The sequence below is a fragment of the Artemia franciscana genome, chromosome 1 (assembly GCF_032884065.1).
Source record: "Artemia franciscana chromosome 1, ASM3288406v1, whole genome shotgun sequence".
In the NCBI taxonomy this organism is placed as follows: Eukaryota; Metazoa; Arthropoda; class Branchiopoda; order Anostraca; family Artemiidae; genus Artemia; species Artemia franciscana.
In genome coordinates, this window is record NC_088863.1 from 12,011,855 (window position 1) to 12,029,143 (window position 17,289).

At 34.8% G+C, this 17,289-nt stretch overlaps 1 protein-coding gene across 4 annotated transcripts in view; it reads right to left on the bottom strand.

Annotated features, from left to right (window-relative positions):
* Positions 1-17,289, bottom strand: part of LOC136025657 (rho family-interacting cell polarization regulator 2-like) — a 157,657-nt gene that overhangs the window by 138,097 nt on the left and 2,271 nt on the right. For 2 of the 4 annotated variants that reach the window (XM_065701647.1, XM_065701679.1), the window contains exon 2: positions 3,554-3,767. In XM_065701647.1, the coding sequence (XP_065557719.1) occupies positions 3,554-3,714 (161 nt within the window). In that variant the 5' untranslated portion in view covers positions 3,715-3,767. Of the gene's footprint in view, positions 1-3,553; positions 3,768-10,857; positions 11,045-17,289 lie in introns of those variants that run through there. The other 2 variants (XM_065701652.1, XM_065701642.1) reach the window with 2 other exon arrangements.

A 17,289-nucleotide genomic window follows, 5' to 3' on the forward strand; every position in this document is an offset into this window, starting at 1 on the left:
TTTACTCATCTCCACATTTTTATTTCTACCTCTATTTTTAAAATTACCAAGGTCTTTGCCCAAATTCTGCGAACTCTTTTATTTAGTGATTTGTTTACAATTGATGTAAGGAAAGTTATCACATTCGTCACAAAAATCCATAAATCTGACAATCACAACAGCTTACCACTCCTGACAGTTCTAAACAATGTTCTGAATAGTTTTCATCCTTCACTCTTTTTTTTAAACAAAAATCCCCACAGCCTCTAGAAGTCTAAGGAGTTTTTGTAATAACTCAAAACTACAGAATATACCCAAGGAATGGAAGAAGGGCGTGGTTTAATAATATTTTAGTAAAAAAAAAGCGATTATTTAAAAAAAAACTTATTCTCTAAATGCCATCAAAACAATGCCATCAGTCACTGGGTAAATTCTTAAATATAGAGATTTATAAGAAGAACAAAATTCCCTATAAATCATGAACATAGAATATCTTGTGAACATAAGACCGGCTTATGACATTCTTAAATATATAAAAAACAAGTTTTTTAAACGGAAAGTAAGGAGCAGCATTAACACTTAAAACGAACAGAAATTACTTCGTATATGAAAGGGGCTGCTTCCTCATCAACGCCCCGCTCTTTACGCTAAAGTTTGACTCTTTCTCTAAACTCTACTTTTTAAAACAGTATAAAACTTTAGCATAAAGAACGGGGCGTTGATGAGGGAGCAGCCCCTTTCATATACGAAGTAATTTCTGTTCGTTTTAAGTTTTAATGTTACTCCTTACTTTCCGTTAAAAAAACTTGTTTTTTTTATTTAATTTCTGAACGTTTTTGAATTATTGCATGTTTTGATTTTGGCTCTCCGCAGATGAATAATTAAAACGAAATTTGCAGTTTTTTTTTGCTAAATGGCTTTCTCATAATTTTGATCGAATGATTTTGAGAAAAAAAGAGCGGGTGAGGAGGCCTAGTTGCCCTCCGATTTTTTGGTTACTTAAAAAGGCAAGTAGAACTTTTAATTTTCATACGATTGTTTTTATTAGTAAAAGATATACGTAACTTACAAATTAGCTTACGTAACGAACTTCTGCATTCTCATGTTTTTATTACGTATATGAAGGGGTCCTCGTCAGTACCTCGCTCTTTAAACTAAAGCTTAAATTTTGTCCCAATTTCTTAAGAATGGCCCCTGAATCACAAAAGCCGTAGAATAAATAGTTGAAATTACTAAAAATAATTTAGCGTAAAGAGCGAGGTATTAGGAGGAGGTGAGCCCATCATATGCGTACTAATATCTGTTCGTTTTGAGTTTTAATGCTTCTCCTTACTTTCAGTTAAAAAACTTTTTCATATTTATTTTTTCATTGCTTTTTTTAAATAAGGCTAGAAAATCCTGCACTCCCTTCATGAAAATTTTCTTCCCCCATGACAAATTCCTCCAAGAAAAGTTCCCCCAACATATAAACCTTTTCTCAATCCCCCCCCCCAACCTAAAAATCCCCCAAAAACAAAAAAAAAAATAAACACGCATCCGTGATCTGCCTTCTGGCAAAAAATACAAAATTCCGCATTTTTGTAGATAGGAGCTTGGAACTTCTTCATTAGGGTTCTCTGATACGCTGAACATGATGGAGTGATTTTCGTTAAGATTCTATGACTTTTAGGGGTTGTTTCCCCCTATTTTCTAAAATAAGGCAAATTTTCTCAGGATCATAACTTTTGATGGGTAAGATTAAACTTGATTAAACTTATATATTTAAAATCAGCATTAAAATGCGATTCTTTTGATGTAGCTATTGATATCAAAATTCTATTTTTTAGAGTTTTGGTTACTATTGAGCCGGGTCGCTCCTTACTACAGTTAGTTACCACGAACTGTTTGATAGAGGGAAAAAATAATAATAAAAAAGGTAGCTAGAAAAACATTTTAGAAGCAGAGCAAGTCATGCCCAGGCCGGGCAGGATTTGCGCAGGCAGGTATCCTTTCCAGCATCGCCAAATAGAAACAAAATATATAAACAAAATGGAAAAATAAGGGCAAAATCTGAGAAGTCAGAACACTTTCTGGTGAAAGAGAGCCCAAAGGACCAACCCCCTGTGTACGAGAAAAAAATAAATTATGAAGGATGTCAAAGTGGTCCTGTAAAGATAATAGGAAATATTTGCAATGATAGTAACAGAGCCTGATGACTCCAATGCACTTTTAAGGACGACAGATGTGCAGCCAACACAATTTTACTCAATTAAAATTTTTCTTTCTTTAAATTTTAGTTTTATTGAAATTAACCCCCTTCCTCCCCCCCCAAAAAAAAAACACACACAATTTAAGAATTTTAAAATGAGGCTGTCAAAAAGAGGAAACTTAGATAAAAATTAATAGCCAGTTAAAATTAATTAACGAATAGTGCTATTTTTGGGTATTTTCATTTAAAAAAAAAAAAAAAAGCCCCAAAAGATTTTCGAACATACATTGTGCGCCCCCGCCTTTTCGATTTCGTGAATTGACGCCAATGATACTCACCAAACTAATAACGATTATGTGGAGCAATGTCAGTATGAAGAAAGAAGATAATTCCCCCCATTTGGACGACTATTATCACCAAATTTGTTTTCTGAGAAGAAATTAAATTCAAGTTTTTTTGTTTTTTTTTTAAATTCACTGTTAGAAAAGGGCTGAAAAAAAAACGAACTATTAGCGATCAAATCTAGCCAAACTTGGGCCATATATTGTCTGTTGGAGAAAAATACTGCAAATACAAACTTAACCAACACCTTTAATGGGAATATATATATATATATATATATATATATATATATATATATATATATATATATATATATATATATATATATATATATATATATATATATATATATATATATATATATATATATATATATATATATATATATATATATATATATAGAGTGCCGTTGGCCGTTAAAGTTCTTCTGATGATTTCTTCCGAAATCCCCCCCCCCCGAAACGACGGTTTCCTAAAATGAGACCATGTTGAACATTAACATTAGCAATAATAATAACACAAGCCACACAAACAAAACTAAAAGGAATCAGTCTCTTTTTTAGTTCCAGGGACACGGAACTACCCCTTTTAGGAATACCTGCAAACAAAGAGGGAAGGGGTCTACCCGCTAAGATTTTTTGGAAAACAAAATTATCACCTAAAAGGCATGGCAAGAACAGATCCTGGCACCCTCCTGATAAGTATTGATACTAAGCGTCAGACCTAGCTTGTGGTTCAAATTTCCAATGTAATTTGGACTTATGTAAGTCTAACCCCTTTCAGGGGGGGGGGGTAAGTCCTCTCAGATTTTCTCCCCTTTTCTATTAATCAATAGCAGCATTAACAATAATAGCACCAAAACTAGTAGCAGTAATAGGGAGCAGAAGTAAACGTGGAACAACTTAACTTGGTGTGATTCTTGCCGTATTTCTATTGGTTTATCTCATTAGCAAACGAGGCCTTTATAAATAGAAGTTGCGGATCCAAATTCCCCAATGAGCCCCCTACCTCCCTTCCTCTCATATACAGCACAAGATAACTTACCGATTGTCTCTGGGGCTAACATTTGCGTTATTGGTACCGGTCAGAACAGCAAAACTTTTACTCCTTAACAGGTCTGGTTTAGCAGGATATCTGAGATCCATATTGCTTCTTCCTAGAGCGTCGCTTCCAAGGGATAAACGATTGCTTTTATTTTTGACCATTTTTTTTCCTACTAATTGTTACCATCTACGATAATTGCAGCTGGGGTTCAAACCTATAAGAATAATATTAATATTATTGCATTGCAAGTAAAAGTATTAAAAACTCATACCTTTTTGGCGTTCCCCACAGCCTAACATCTTCAAAAGGTATTCCAATCTATATTTTAACGGAGCCATCTCACGTACAACGTAGATAAAATTTTAAGAGAGGTATTGCTTCTTTGCATTTTAAGTATTTCTAAATTATGGCTTTTAGCAGCATATCTAAATAGATAAAATAACTATCATAAAAACTAGTATAGTAGATAAAATAGTAGGATATTGAAGAAAAACAGGTAATTGATCTAGCATTAAGTTAGCCTATATTAGGGGTTATCAATATTTTAATGGAGCCATATTGTGTACAACCATTACGATACAAGGCATTAGGTTAATTGTGGTTTGTTTTAAGTGAAGTATCAAGTAGTGGTGACAAACTTATCATGGCACTCTTGAGAGCAGCAGGCACAATAGGGGCCTACTACAACTAATATCAGTCACTATTCAGCCAGTGGCCGTCTTTCTCGGTGTTCGAACATGAGCCATGGTTTTTTATAGAATGCACTGTCCAAATTGGATGGTCTGAAACCACTAATAACTGCCAAAAGTATTCCCAAGGAGGTCAATACCTTTGGCATATGAAGTACAGCAGGAAAAAATCCCTTTAAGAGCAATCCAAGGTGGGAGAAAGAAGTTCTCTTACTTGTACCGGTCCTGAGGATCCAGAATCCCTTATCACTGATGGCTGGGGAGTGGTGGGTGGCTTTTCCCTCTCCTTTGAGGGATGAGTTTTGCCTCCCAAGGGGGCCAATCCCCTTGGACATATGAATTACCACAGGAAAAAATCCCTTAAAAGAGCAATACGAGCTGGGAAAAGAAGGAAAAAATATTATGTTAGAAGAACGACGCCATCACAATGTTTGACTCCGACAAACTGTGGCGTAAAACCAAGTGAGAACCTATAAAGATGCCATAAAATACGCAAGTGTTATTTACAAGTCATTGGAACCCTTCAATTCTGTATATATTCACTGTGGAGTTTTCCATTAAAACGCAAAAAAGCAGCCAACAAAGATTGTTTACTTGGGGGCGGCTGCCTGATTGGTCGAATTGCATTTCCGCATCAACAATTTCCTAATGAATTTGTTTGGTCTGTTATATTGCTCTTGGAGTAAGTGGAGGAGTATTTTTGGAGTAAGTGTAGGAGACACCACTTGCTCTCTAAAGAGTTCCACAAACGAATACAAAACTGGAACTCATGTTTTGCTTTAGCTTGATTCAACGTAAGCGATGATCGAACTATAAATAATCGTAAATTTTTTAGCTTTATAATAGCTGGAAAAATTTATCACAAAATCAATTTAGTGGAGCACCCCTGAAGGTGATTTTGAACCATATTCATATGGCCAAATGTACGTTCTAAACCCCAATGGAGATGTTAAACAACACCTTTCACATCTTTTAAATTATTAGATCAGTCGTAAGTGGTAACCCAACAGACCTCTTGGAAAAAAATATTGTAAGACGATAATATATATATATATATATATATATATATATATATATATATATATATATATATATACTGGGTTTCCAAATTTTACTTTAAAATTTAGTATACAGAGGGGGCCCCGCAAAAAATTCCAATCGGGCGCCGCACCTAGTCAATCCGGCCCTGCTCTTTTGCTCAGTCACACGGAAGACGTATGAGGTATATTTAAAAATTCAAATACAAATCTTGAAAATAATATTAAATTTTTTTATAAATCTTTAAAAAAAACCTTCTTTTTTTTCATGTCGACCCCATCAGGACGAAATTGCTTGTGTTTGAAATCGACCAAGCGTGACAAGAGATTCCAGGACTTGTCCTAAATCATAAAAACCTTCAAAATATTATGCTCCTCCGACTTTTCCAAAATGGGGTCAGTTTTACAAGATATCTACTGCTACTACTAACAACTTACTCCAATACGAAGCCGTCTAAGATCAACACAGCTACATACGCTCCTCCTCCATCCCAATCATTTCAAAGCCAACCTCTTTAAACCGTCCCAAGAAATTCTTATTTCACTTAAACTTTTCCTTTGGGCATCGTCCCACCCCATTCGGAGACAGTCTGTTCTTAGTTTGGCCCTGGATGGTTGGCCGATGAGGACTATCTTTGTAATCTGTTATCCTTCATCCACAGAGCCTGTCCTACCCATCTCAACCTTTTTCTCATTATAGCCATAGAAAGCAAGATTGAGCCATACTTTTCGTGTAGCTTTCAGTAAGAGATACCATCAGTCAGACGGGTACCCGAAACAACCCGTAGGTTTACAGAATATTGCTATTACAAAAACACAAAACAGTGAGGATAAAGCACTTGGATATATTATGAACATACCAGATGGATACAACAGATCCTAGAAAATTCAAAGAAACGACGAACAATAATACAGTAGGATATTGAATTCACTAGCAAATGCAGAATTCTCTCATTATGAACTTGTTTAGAAGTTGCTATAGAAACATTTGTTTCTCTTGCAGAGAAATTGTAATTTTCTTAATGAGAAATTGAGGAAGAGAGTGAAGAGGTAGGCTTTCCCCTAAGTAAGAAGGGAAATTGATATTCTAAGTAAGAAGGGATATTTTAAGTAAGAAGGAAAAGGGAATAAAGAAAAGAGTTAACCAAAGAAAGCAAATAACAGCCTGTCGGTTGTTCTTTTCTTCCTTTATAAAGGACACAATTGATTTGCTGTCTGATAAAACGAGTAGGTCTATGGGCAGAGGTGGTTCTAGGGGTTGGCAGAGGGGCACTTTCCGGGTGCAGAAATTTTAGGGGGGCGGAAAATTCAAATAAATAACTAACGGTGACAATAATCATTTTGTAATTTTATTTTTATTGAAATGAAGTAGTTTTATTAAAAGTGCAGTTAATAAATGAAAATAATTAAGACATTTTTAACTGGTTGATAAAAAAAAATAAAAACAGAAATAAAAAATTGCTGAATAATAGTAATCAAAATAATTAAAATAATTAATAATAATCGAACAATTCAAATAATAAATTACAAAGTGATTAAAAATTAATTATTAAATAATTAATAAACTGAAAATAATTTTGTTAATAACTGAAATTTTATAAAAAATTTGTCTGAAAACTTTGTGAGATACAGGGGACGCGGGGCGAGGTTGCTAATCGAGATTTTGCCAAAGGCGCAAGAAAGGAGAGAACCACCCCTGTCTATGCGTAACTTACAAGAGTGGAAACTGATGCTAGTGCATCAACAAAGAAACAAAAGTTTTAGTCCTTAAAAACGTCTTTTTTTACACTTCAGAGTAAAAAAGGACACAAAAAAAACAAGCAAATATAATAGTCGGCAAATAAATTTCAGTGTAAAAAAGATTGTGAAAAATGTCAAAAACAATTAATACTCATAGAATCAAAATGTAATAAACAAAATAAACACAAGGACGAAAACCTGCAAAATAAGTAAATATAAAAATAAATATAAAAGTTTAGAAATTGAACTTTAAACAATAATAAAGTAAAAAAAGAGGGGACTCATTTGACAAATCAGCTACGTTCGGGGCGAAACTTCTTCTATATATTTTTCAGTAATAAATTTTATTGGGGTAAGAAGGGAGATTTAGTTGAAGCAGAATAGGAGAGGCGAAGTCGAAGGGGGATGGACTTAGGAAAAGGGAGCTCGTCCGGGAGCAATGGAGTGCATTGGCCGCAAAAATCCAAGGAAATTTTGTTCTCTTTAATCGAAAATGAAAAGAGCATAATCCATGAGCAGCTTTAGGGGGTTTCGACAGACACAATTCGAGTCTTCAGGAGGAGGAGCAAGATCCATGAGCCTCTCTCAGGGAGAGATTTATATAAGATTTTGCCCATTAGAATTACAGTTTTTGTCGTCTAGTTCTTTTATTTATTTTGTTATTCATTTATGCATGGGTATAAACAGGCGTTTTCCTGGGAGAAAGGGGAAACGATTCAGCAACCAGGAGCAAGATTACCGTTTTCCATCAGAATGGCTTTAAGAATTTTTCTGAAGCGCATTAAGTTTCTTAGAGAGTTTGCTTTTTTGTAGAAAAAAAGAAATTGTAATTATAAAAAGGGAATATTTCGGTAAAAAAAATTATTTTTGTCTTCTTTTTGCGACAAATAAAATAAATTGGATCCCTTTCTACACTATGCAACATGAGTTTCATGCCCTGCTTGTGATCACCATCCAGAAGTGAACACTCTGCACGCTAATTTCGTATTGTTGATAGTTTAATAAGATGACTTTACTTAGTCATCATTAGTCAAATTAGTCATTTGATAGTCATTTAATTACTCATTTAATTAGTCAAAGATGACTTTAATTAGTCAGATAGTTTAATAGGATGACTTTAGTCATGAAACATGAGTTTCATGCCCTGCTTGTGGTCACCATCCAGAAGTGAACACTCTGCACGCTAATTTTGTATTGTTGATAGTTTAATAAGATGACTTTACTTAGTCATCATTAGTCAAATTAGTCATTTGATAGTCATTTAATTAGTCAAATTAGTCATTTAATTAGACAAAGATGACTTTAATCATGAAACACGAGTTTCATGTCCTGCTTGTGGTCACCATTCAGAAGTGAACACTGCACGCTAATTTCGTATTGTTGATAGTTTAATAAGATGACTTTAATTAGACATAAAATGCAGTTATTCATACCACACCTTCAGATTATACTAACTAAGTCCCAGCAATGTTGTTTTAATATTTAAACAGTTAAATTAAACATCGTTTCCACGAGTACTATTTGCAAGGTTTGCTTTTTAGACGTATTTATGTAAATTTTGCCTTTATTTTTAATATGTTTATGAAACTTTGTTTGTTGAGACTCTGGACCAAACCATCAAAGAAAATCAACAAACTATTTAAAGGAAACGCTGTAGCTATTGGTTTTTAAAGAGAGGCAGGCATGGTCCGGGGAATTTAGTTTTAAAAGCAAGATATAGGCGTCAATGTTGAGATGAAGTTCATTAGTAGAATAGTCAAAATGAACTATAGAAAGGATTGGACCTACTTTTATGTCCAAAAGATTTAGGCTATACAAGACAAAGCCGATTAAAATCAAAACAATATTAAAAAATTTTAAATGGGTGTTTATCTCTAACTGCACTAGCTTGTAAATAAATAACAGTAAGCAAAAGAAAGGAAAAAGGAACAGAGATTTTTATGATTAAGAATGAAAGCGTAGGGCGTTCATAGGGCGACCAATTTTTTTTTAGAGGGGAGGCGGTACCAACACTATTTGTTTATATACATTTTCATTCTCAATCTTGATCAGGTTCAAACATTTCTTTCTTGCTTTTTAGTAAATTTGGAGACAAAAGCCTGTTATTTGAGGACATTCGCCCCTTCTTTAAAGCTTTCTCTAGTTATGAGTATTCAAGTCACAAATAAATTAGTTTTTATCGAATCGTGGGCAGTTTCATTTTCCCATCATGGGTGCAGACTACACTCAGCAAGTAGTAACATTATAATGAGTTTAAACACACAGTACTCCCTTCGAATCCCAATCCCGACACTTTTTTTAAACTTCTTCAAGATGCATGTGCTTGTTATGTCAATTACTTAAAAACTCTAAACTTCCAGAAAGTGGTCCTGAAGAGATTTACACGGTGTGGTCGCTTTAAGAAAAATAAATGGTTTAAATCCGAATATCCAAGTCTTTATGTTCGTTGCATCATATTTCCTTTTCCCTGAAATTCTCCTAGAAGAGAGTTCCTCCAAAATTTCAAGAGCAGGAAGCTACCCATTCACTCTCAATGCAAGTACATATGGCATTTCCACTTTGTGAGTGGCATCATCACTACGTTCTCGGATGTTTAGACCAAAGGCACCAATTTGTACCCAGGGGTAATTTGAGCCCTTAATTTCAGAAAATACGTTTTTGAGTAATTTGAATGGAAAAAGCAACAAGCTCCCGCCTTGGATTTTGAAAAATGCATTTGTTTGCATCTTAAAAAAAATCTTACTCCTCTCCCATACATTTTGGTGAATCGGCAACCCTGGATTAGCCCATAAAATATCAACCCGGCAAGTAAGCAAGGTTTTTTAGGGGGGAGGGCTGCTTCGAAAAACAAAAACAGGTAGATTGTATGAAAAAACACAAGGAAACCCAAAACTTCAAGATATCAAAATGAAAAATTAAAAAAATTCAAGGAATCACAATTCAAGATATGCGGTTTCTAAAGGCATTCTTCCTAGTCTCTGGCACAATAAAACCGATTTCCTTTAAAAAATTTGAAAATGCGCTACTGACGAATCTTTCTAGAACATTATCTAATGAATATATATTCCTTTGCCCGGCATAAGTTTTCAGCTCTACTTCATTAAGTTTATCGTATTACCCAGAACTATATCCAGGGGAAGGGGTTACCCGGCTCGACCCCACCCCCCAAAAAAAAAACTCTGTCAGACTTGTATAGAAGTAACAAAGTAATAAATATAAATAAATATGTGTTGCGGTTTTTTAAGTTTCTTTTGTACCCCCTCCCCCATCCCCAACAAAAATCACAGATAGAGGCCTGATGTTACCACCCATTTTGCTTGTTTTTACAAAATTTAATGAATTTCACTCTGCTAGTTCCTGGGCAATGACAGTCCCTAGGTTGTGATTTTGACAGCAAAGCCTTTTTTTAGGGATGGAGGTCATCTGTGGCGTCGTCTCGGGGAGGCAGTTGCCCCCCCCCCCGGTAATTTAGAGAAAAATTATTATATAGTCCAAACCCCTTGACTATCCGGATGAAGATCCCTCCCCCCCCCCCTCAAATGAAAATGCTGGAGCTAGACTCCCGGGGTTCATCTATCGAAAGAGCCCTCCTAAGCCATTATGTAACTACAAAATATGTATTTTTATGAATCTTTCACACTTCAATGAAGTGAGAGACCAATCCCTCCCTTGAGTGAGACCAAGTCTTGAGGGGGTAAATGTCACAAACTTTCTCAGCAGGTAAAAATTTGTTTGAGAAAAATCTTCAGTAGGCTAATCTGCAAAAGCCTCTTCTGTTGATAGATATCTTGTTATTTTTATTCCCAAAATAAAGACCTTACTTTAAAGTAAGTCTCACCTGGTAATTTCTAGCTGATACTATCCTATTAATTTTCATTTGATCAATCCTTAATAAAGATGAATATACAATTTCAGAATTACTCAGAATCACAGAATCAGTATTTTTTTCACACTAATCTCTCTCACCTGTAAAAGGAAGAATCCAGAGAAACTTCTTATCGCTACGACGAAACCACAAATTTGACAATACGCCTAATCAATGATTATTAAAGAAACTAAATTATTAATACAGTTGAAGAGAAGCCCACTAACTTGTAGCAAGCGATGAGTAATGTGCAACTATTGAGTAACTAAAATGCAATAAAAATATTTTAACAGTTGTTTCATTTTGTAATTTAATCAGAAAAAAAGTAAAATCCCCTGCTGAGACTAAATGATTCGTGACAAAAAAATATATATATAAAAAATCAGTAAAAGGAGTATAAACCCTTCTAGTAGAGTTTTAGCGAAAAAAAAATAAAAATTAACAAAAATTAACGAAGAAGTAAAAAAAATGTCAAAAATCATTAAAAAGCATTTAAAACCCCTCCTAGAAGGGTTCTAAAGAAAAAAAAATCCATCCAAGGGTTTATTAAATGGGCATTTCTCGTGTAAACATATTAAGTACCTTAAGAAAAATAGGTACTTGTTAATTATTCAGAACGTACTCAAGTTCTTGATTTGAATGTAAGATCTGAGAAAACCGGTTTCATGGCCACTAAGACAAGGGACAGGTGACAGAATGTATTGGACGTATATAATTTGGGCGGAATAATTGCACATTAGGGGGCAGAGGCGTTACTCCAGCATTTTATTGGAGGGGAGGGGGAAGAAGGGGGACATGTCCAGAGAGTCAAAGGGCATGAGCAATATAATATTTTTCCTAAAAATTATTGGGGGCAGCAGCCCCCCTTCCCAAATGACACCACCGGTATGGGTAAAGTATTTGGACAGCGTGAGGTTAGAAAACAATTCTTACTTCATAATATGCAGAATAACTGTAGCTAAATCCATTTTGATTTCAGACCCGTTATACTCCCCCCTCCCCTAATGTGCAACTATATAGCCCAAATTTTAAGTCTAACATATTTGGCCATCCGTCACTTGTCCTTGTGGCTATCAAACCGGTTTTTTCAGATCTTACATTCGGTTCAAGAACTTGAATGTGTTCTGAACAATCAACAAGTACCAAAAATAAAATAACTTTTTATCATCACTCCAATTGCTAATTAGGCGCAAGTACTTCCCTGGGCTGCCATGCACTTTTATAGTTTGTCATGTTTATGCCCAGACATTTATTTCGTGTCCGGCAAATTTAATAATTCATTCTGAACCAAACATAATCCCTGGTGCGGTTAAATAATTCATGAATTAACTGTAAAAGGAAAAAAAACCTCTTCGGTACTAGCGTGTTATACAGAACATACTCGAGAAGTTTACTCTGTAAGATCTGAAAAAAAAACGGTTTAGCTTTCTGAATTCAGAGACAATTAGCTTAGGCCGAGTGGAAAAACTACACTGCAGGTATATTTTAATTGAATATGTAATATACAGAGTTGGTATTTTGGATAGGAATCTAATATAATGCATTCCTGGCGGCCTGCTTTCCGTAATTCTGCGTTGTAGTATCCATAATTTCGTTAATGAAGTATTAAATGTTCATCATATTCTGGTATATTTCATTAGGATTAACCTCACGTTCACTTCTCGGTCTCCAGTGTGGTCTGTGCAACACTTAAGTACCGGTTTACAAAATGGGGACATCTTCTGCAGGCATTTTGTGTAAGAGAAGGAGGGGCCTAGAGATTTGTTCACTAATCCTGGTTTTTTCATTCCACAAAATATCCAATTCCTCAAATAGGCCTACGGTTTTCCTGGATAAAAATTCGACATGAGAAGTCTGAGCCAACCACCAATAAAAGATACTCTTTTTACTTGCTTTTGATATTAATACTAACTCTCCTATAGATTTTGACCAAAGCACAGACGAAAATGTCTTAGGAAAGGACAGAGTTCCGATATGACAAGTCTGGGTTAAACACTTAAAAATTGTCTTAAACCGCCCAGAAACTGTCAATACTATCAATATACAAAACACTCTCTTACTTGTTGTTGACACCGATTCCTCTAAAGACAAAGATCGAACCACAGATGGAAATACTTTATAGTCCAGTAAAACTACAAAAACGCCAAACCTCAGCATCTGGTTTTACTTCCCCCACTGCCATAGCTTAAGGTGGAAACTTATTGAAGGGCAAGGTATTTCTCAAGTCTTGCTTTTCCTGGCCCTAGGAAGGACCGGGTTTTATTTTTCCTGGCTGCAAAACCTTAGGATGATCTCAAACAATCACAAATTGAAACTACTATTGCCCTTAAAGAGGATAAAACCGACTGAGGGAGGCACCTTCACCCTCTTCCAACACTGAACGTACCCCTAGGTGCCCCTGTATAAGCCAATGAGTAGAATTCTAGTTAATTGACTTCTTGCTATCTCAGAAAGGGTTTAGGTTAGGAAAATGAAACTTTCAGGGATGGGTCTACAGGCCAAAGTATGTTCCGGGAAGGTATTTTAAAGTACCAGCCTCCACTCTTTCTCTCTCTAGACGCCCCTGAAATTTGCCTACATGACAGGTAACATTTTACCTGTACCTATGACTATACCATGACTGTACCATGACTATACCTATTGAAATTTTGACAAAACAACATTTTACCTTACTTTTCAGTTACTATTTGCTTTTTCTCTGCCTTTAGTTCTCAAAATACAATTCCTGTTATTTGAGTAGAATTTTGAGCCATATCAATGTTTGTTTTTTCAAAATTTAGGAAATGTATTTGCATATATTTAAAACCTTATAAAATGGAATTGAGCAAAGTTATGGAGCTGAAAACAATTTTGTTGTACTTCAATTAAGCAGAAGATCTATTTTGCAGGGTTTCACTTTTATAGCACACATATTTTTAAAGGTCATCAAAGGTTTCTGAGATAACCTAAACCGTTTCTGAGATAGCAAGAAGTCAATTAACTAGAATTTTACCAGCCAATGATATTGGATCAGAATTTTATGATAACCATTTTGTTCAAAATAGTCATTAGGTATAATATTTATGCCTCGTGAGTCAACATGGGAAATGCTGTCACAAGGGCAATGGCTCCAAATTGTATAAATTATTCACTGTTCAATACAGAGATTAGTTGGAAAGTCAGGTATGGCTGCATTTGACTTGGAACTGCTAGGGACCATTTAATAGGCCGAAAGTTTTCCAAGGGTACACTCTTTAAACAGCCAACATACCTGAAAAAACATTAGTTTGCCTAAAAATAGGACCCCAAAAGCCTACAAATATTTTGAACAGCTTAGTGCCTAAACAACTAGATCAAAGAAATCCCTATTCTAAAAAAAAAAATAAGTTGGGAAAAAACATTTTCCAAATAAGGGCCATATTCTTTTTTAAACAGTATTGAATTTCTATCTTTAAGTCGCTGGACCAAGAGGATATGAATAAACACGAAAAATTTCCTCATGAGGACTTATTTTCCCCGGGCAAAATTCTATAGAACTCAAAGGTGCTGATAACAGTCAATGTGGTGCTGTGGTGCTACTAGATAGCCTTATTCCTTCCCCCTCCCAAAATAATCACAGAAGAGCAGCTAAAGAGGTTATATGGGTTCAACTGAGTCTCTCTAATGATTCTGTAGTTCTAGGCACTGCTTGCAGTTATCGAAATTACCACATAAACAGCTAAGTAAAGACACTCCTTCAAAACATCTGAGAAAAGCATCCATTCTTACCATAAATGAAGGAATAATTCCACAATTTCTAATGCAATCAGTAGATGTAAACCTATTAGAAGATCTTTCTAATTTTTATGCTCATTAAAAAAAAAGATTTAAGATAATAAATATACAAAAAAATACAAAAGACATAGCAAAAATATTTTCTAAATTGGTAAGATCAGTCATAATCCAATAAAAGCTAGACTCTTAATTTTCTCATTTTTGTGTTTTTTTGCCTAGCTAATGTAAACTTTAATTGCAAATAGTTTAGTGCTTGATTCTGGACCGATTCAAAACTTACATTTAAAATGTGTTGCAAAAATTCAACTAATCTATAAGAAATTTAAGCGCACCATGGAATTGCACCATAAGTTTTTGAATATGATCAAGTGAATTTTTGTTAACTTTCTCTTGGTCAATTCCGTGACTGCAGCCCCCCCTCCCAGCTACAGTGGCCATGGCAGCTAACTCGGTTGCCCCCCACCCTTCAAACAGTTCTGCCTCTGAGACCAAAAGTCAAAAGCACCAGTTTAGTACTGTTTCCATGAAAATTTGTTATTAAAATGTAAAACTTGCAATGAAAATATAGTTTTTGCAGTGTATTCTGAGAATACTGCCGCCATTTGTAAAAATTTAACATAAGTACTTTTGATTTTTGTTTTTTTTTTTTCAATTTCAATTATGGTTGGCTTGTGACAGAAAGAACACTTGATTCTTTAAAAGAAGATTTTAAAAAAAGGGAAAATACAGAGTGATTTTCACACAATTTGAATCAAATATAATGACAGCTTTAGCATAAAAATACTGTTAGTTTTTCTTTTTTCAAAAACATGAGAAAAATAATTAACGTTAGGAAATTCTGCAGACAGAGGGTGCCAACACAGGGTGCTGATTGCTATTGACAAAAGAGCCTGGAACTGAACACAACAGCTGGATAATCAGAAATGTTACATCTGGCTGAGTAGTTACAGAAGCTCTGTTATTTTATTATGGAAGCACAGACATAGAGATGAATTTTTTTGATGGTCAGACTCCTGATGTGATGTATACTGATACTGATGTGCTACACTATTATAAAAAGAGAACAGAGGTTTTACCAATCCCAAAGAAGCTGCTGCATCTTGTCTGATCAGCTAAAGGTAGTTATCATCTATACTTTAGGGGATGAAGAAAGAAAAGCAGAGAGAAAATGAAGCTGAAAAGAAAACTGCTTAACTTGCAGTTGAGGAGATGTCCTAAACAAAGTAGAATATAGCAGAACTAGAACAAGAGGTTTCAAAGGTCATTGACAGTTCTTTAACTGTGACACACTTGATGGCACTACTCAGGTCTTCCAAAGAACATTCCCAAGTGCACTGTCATGTGATGGTATTTCTAAGGTACCCATCAAACATTTATATACATCATACTGTCTATGCCTTCTAACCTGGCAAAGAGCCAGTGGCTAACACTATTGACTAGCACAATTATACAGAGTAAAACCTTCTCAAATCAAAGTTTAGTATGTGAATCAACAGTTATTGTTGTTCAAATCATTCTAATCAGCCATAACCATCAGCATAAGTCAACCCTCTTCTTAAAAAATTGTAGACAGTAATAACCATCTGAGACCCATGTGTTTCTAGAGAGTACAGTCAAAACCTACTAAATTAGGCAAATTATAGGGAAACATGCATAAACTCACAGGGGTAACAGCTAAGGGGTAGGTTGTAAAAATTAATTTTTGGGAGGTATTTTCAATATGAAAAGGAAACAGTCATGCCCCACAATATTTCAAAAAATACCTGTTCTTTTCTTCATTAAAAAAAAACAGCAAAAGGCTTTGCCTCCCTACATTTTCTTGGTACTTGTATATTATTTAAACACACTCAAGTTCTTGATCTGAGTAAAATTAGTTTTTATGTTTGCATTTGGTTATAATTAACTTAGCCTGAGTGAGATAAACTAATATGTAGGTGTATTTTAGTTAAAATTTAATATATTCAGTTGGTTAGGTTTGTCATCCAATGCATTCTGGGCAGCCTGGATTTCCTGATTCTCTGTTGTAGTTTCCATAGTTTTGTTAGTAAAAAATTATATTTTCATCAGATTTTGATATGCATTATGATTAACCTAACTTTACTTCTTGAGTGTGGTCAGAATAAGAGACAAGTAGAAACCTCTTGGAATTACAGAAAAATTGACAGTGAAATTTGCCTAGCTGGGCAGTTGCAGTAGACAACCATCAAAGCTTACCCATGCCCATGATAGGGGAGAGAGGGATGAAACTGTACATTTTGAGGATTTTCATCAATACAAGGTGTATTTCTAAAGTTATAAACTTCCTTTCTACACAAACAGATAACTCAATTATTCACTTTTCTTGGTGATCTTTTTTAATGACATCCATCAAATTGTTTCTTGGAGAGACCATAAAAACGTGTGATCAACTGTCCAACACATGAGGCATTTCTGGATGTCTGTTAGTCAATGCTTGTAATAATTGCTACAGATAACATTAACATTTATTTCAGACAATAAACAAGTTCATTCCACATTTAATTTATTGTATGAGAAATTAGGCCAAATCACAGCCAAATACAAGAGCTTTGGCTGTAAACCCAGTTACTCCTACTGAAACCAATATGGGGAGCTTCATGATAATGTCTTGAAAGTCAGTTTCTGTACAATCTT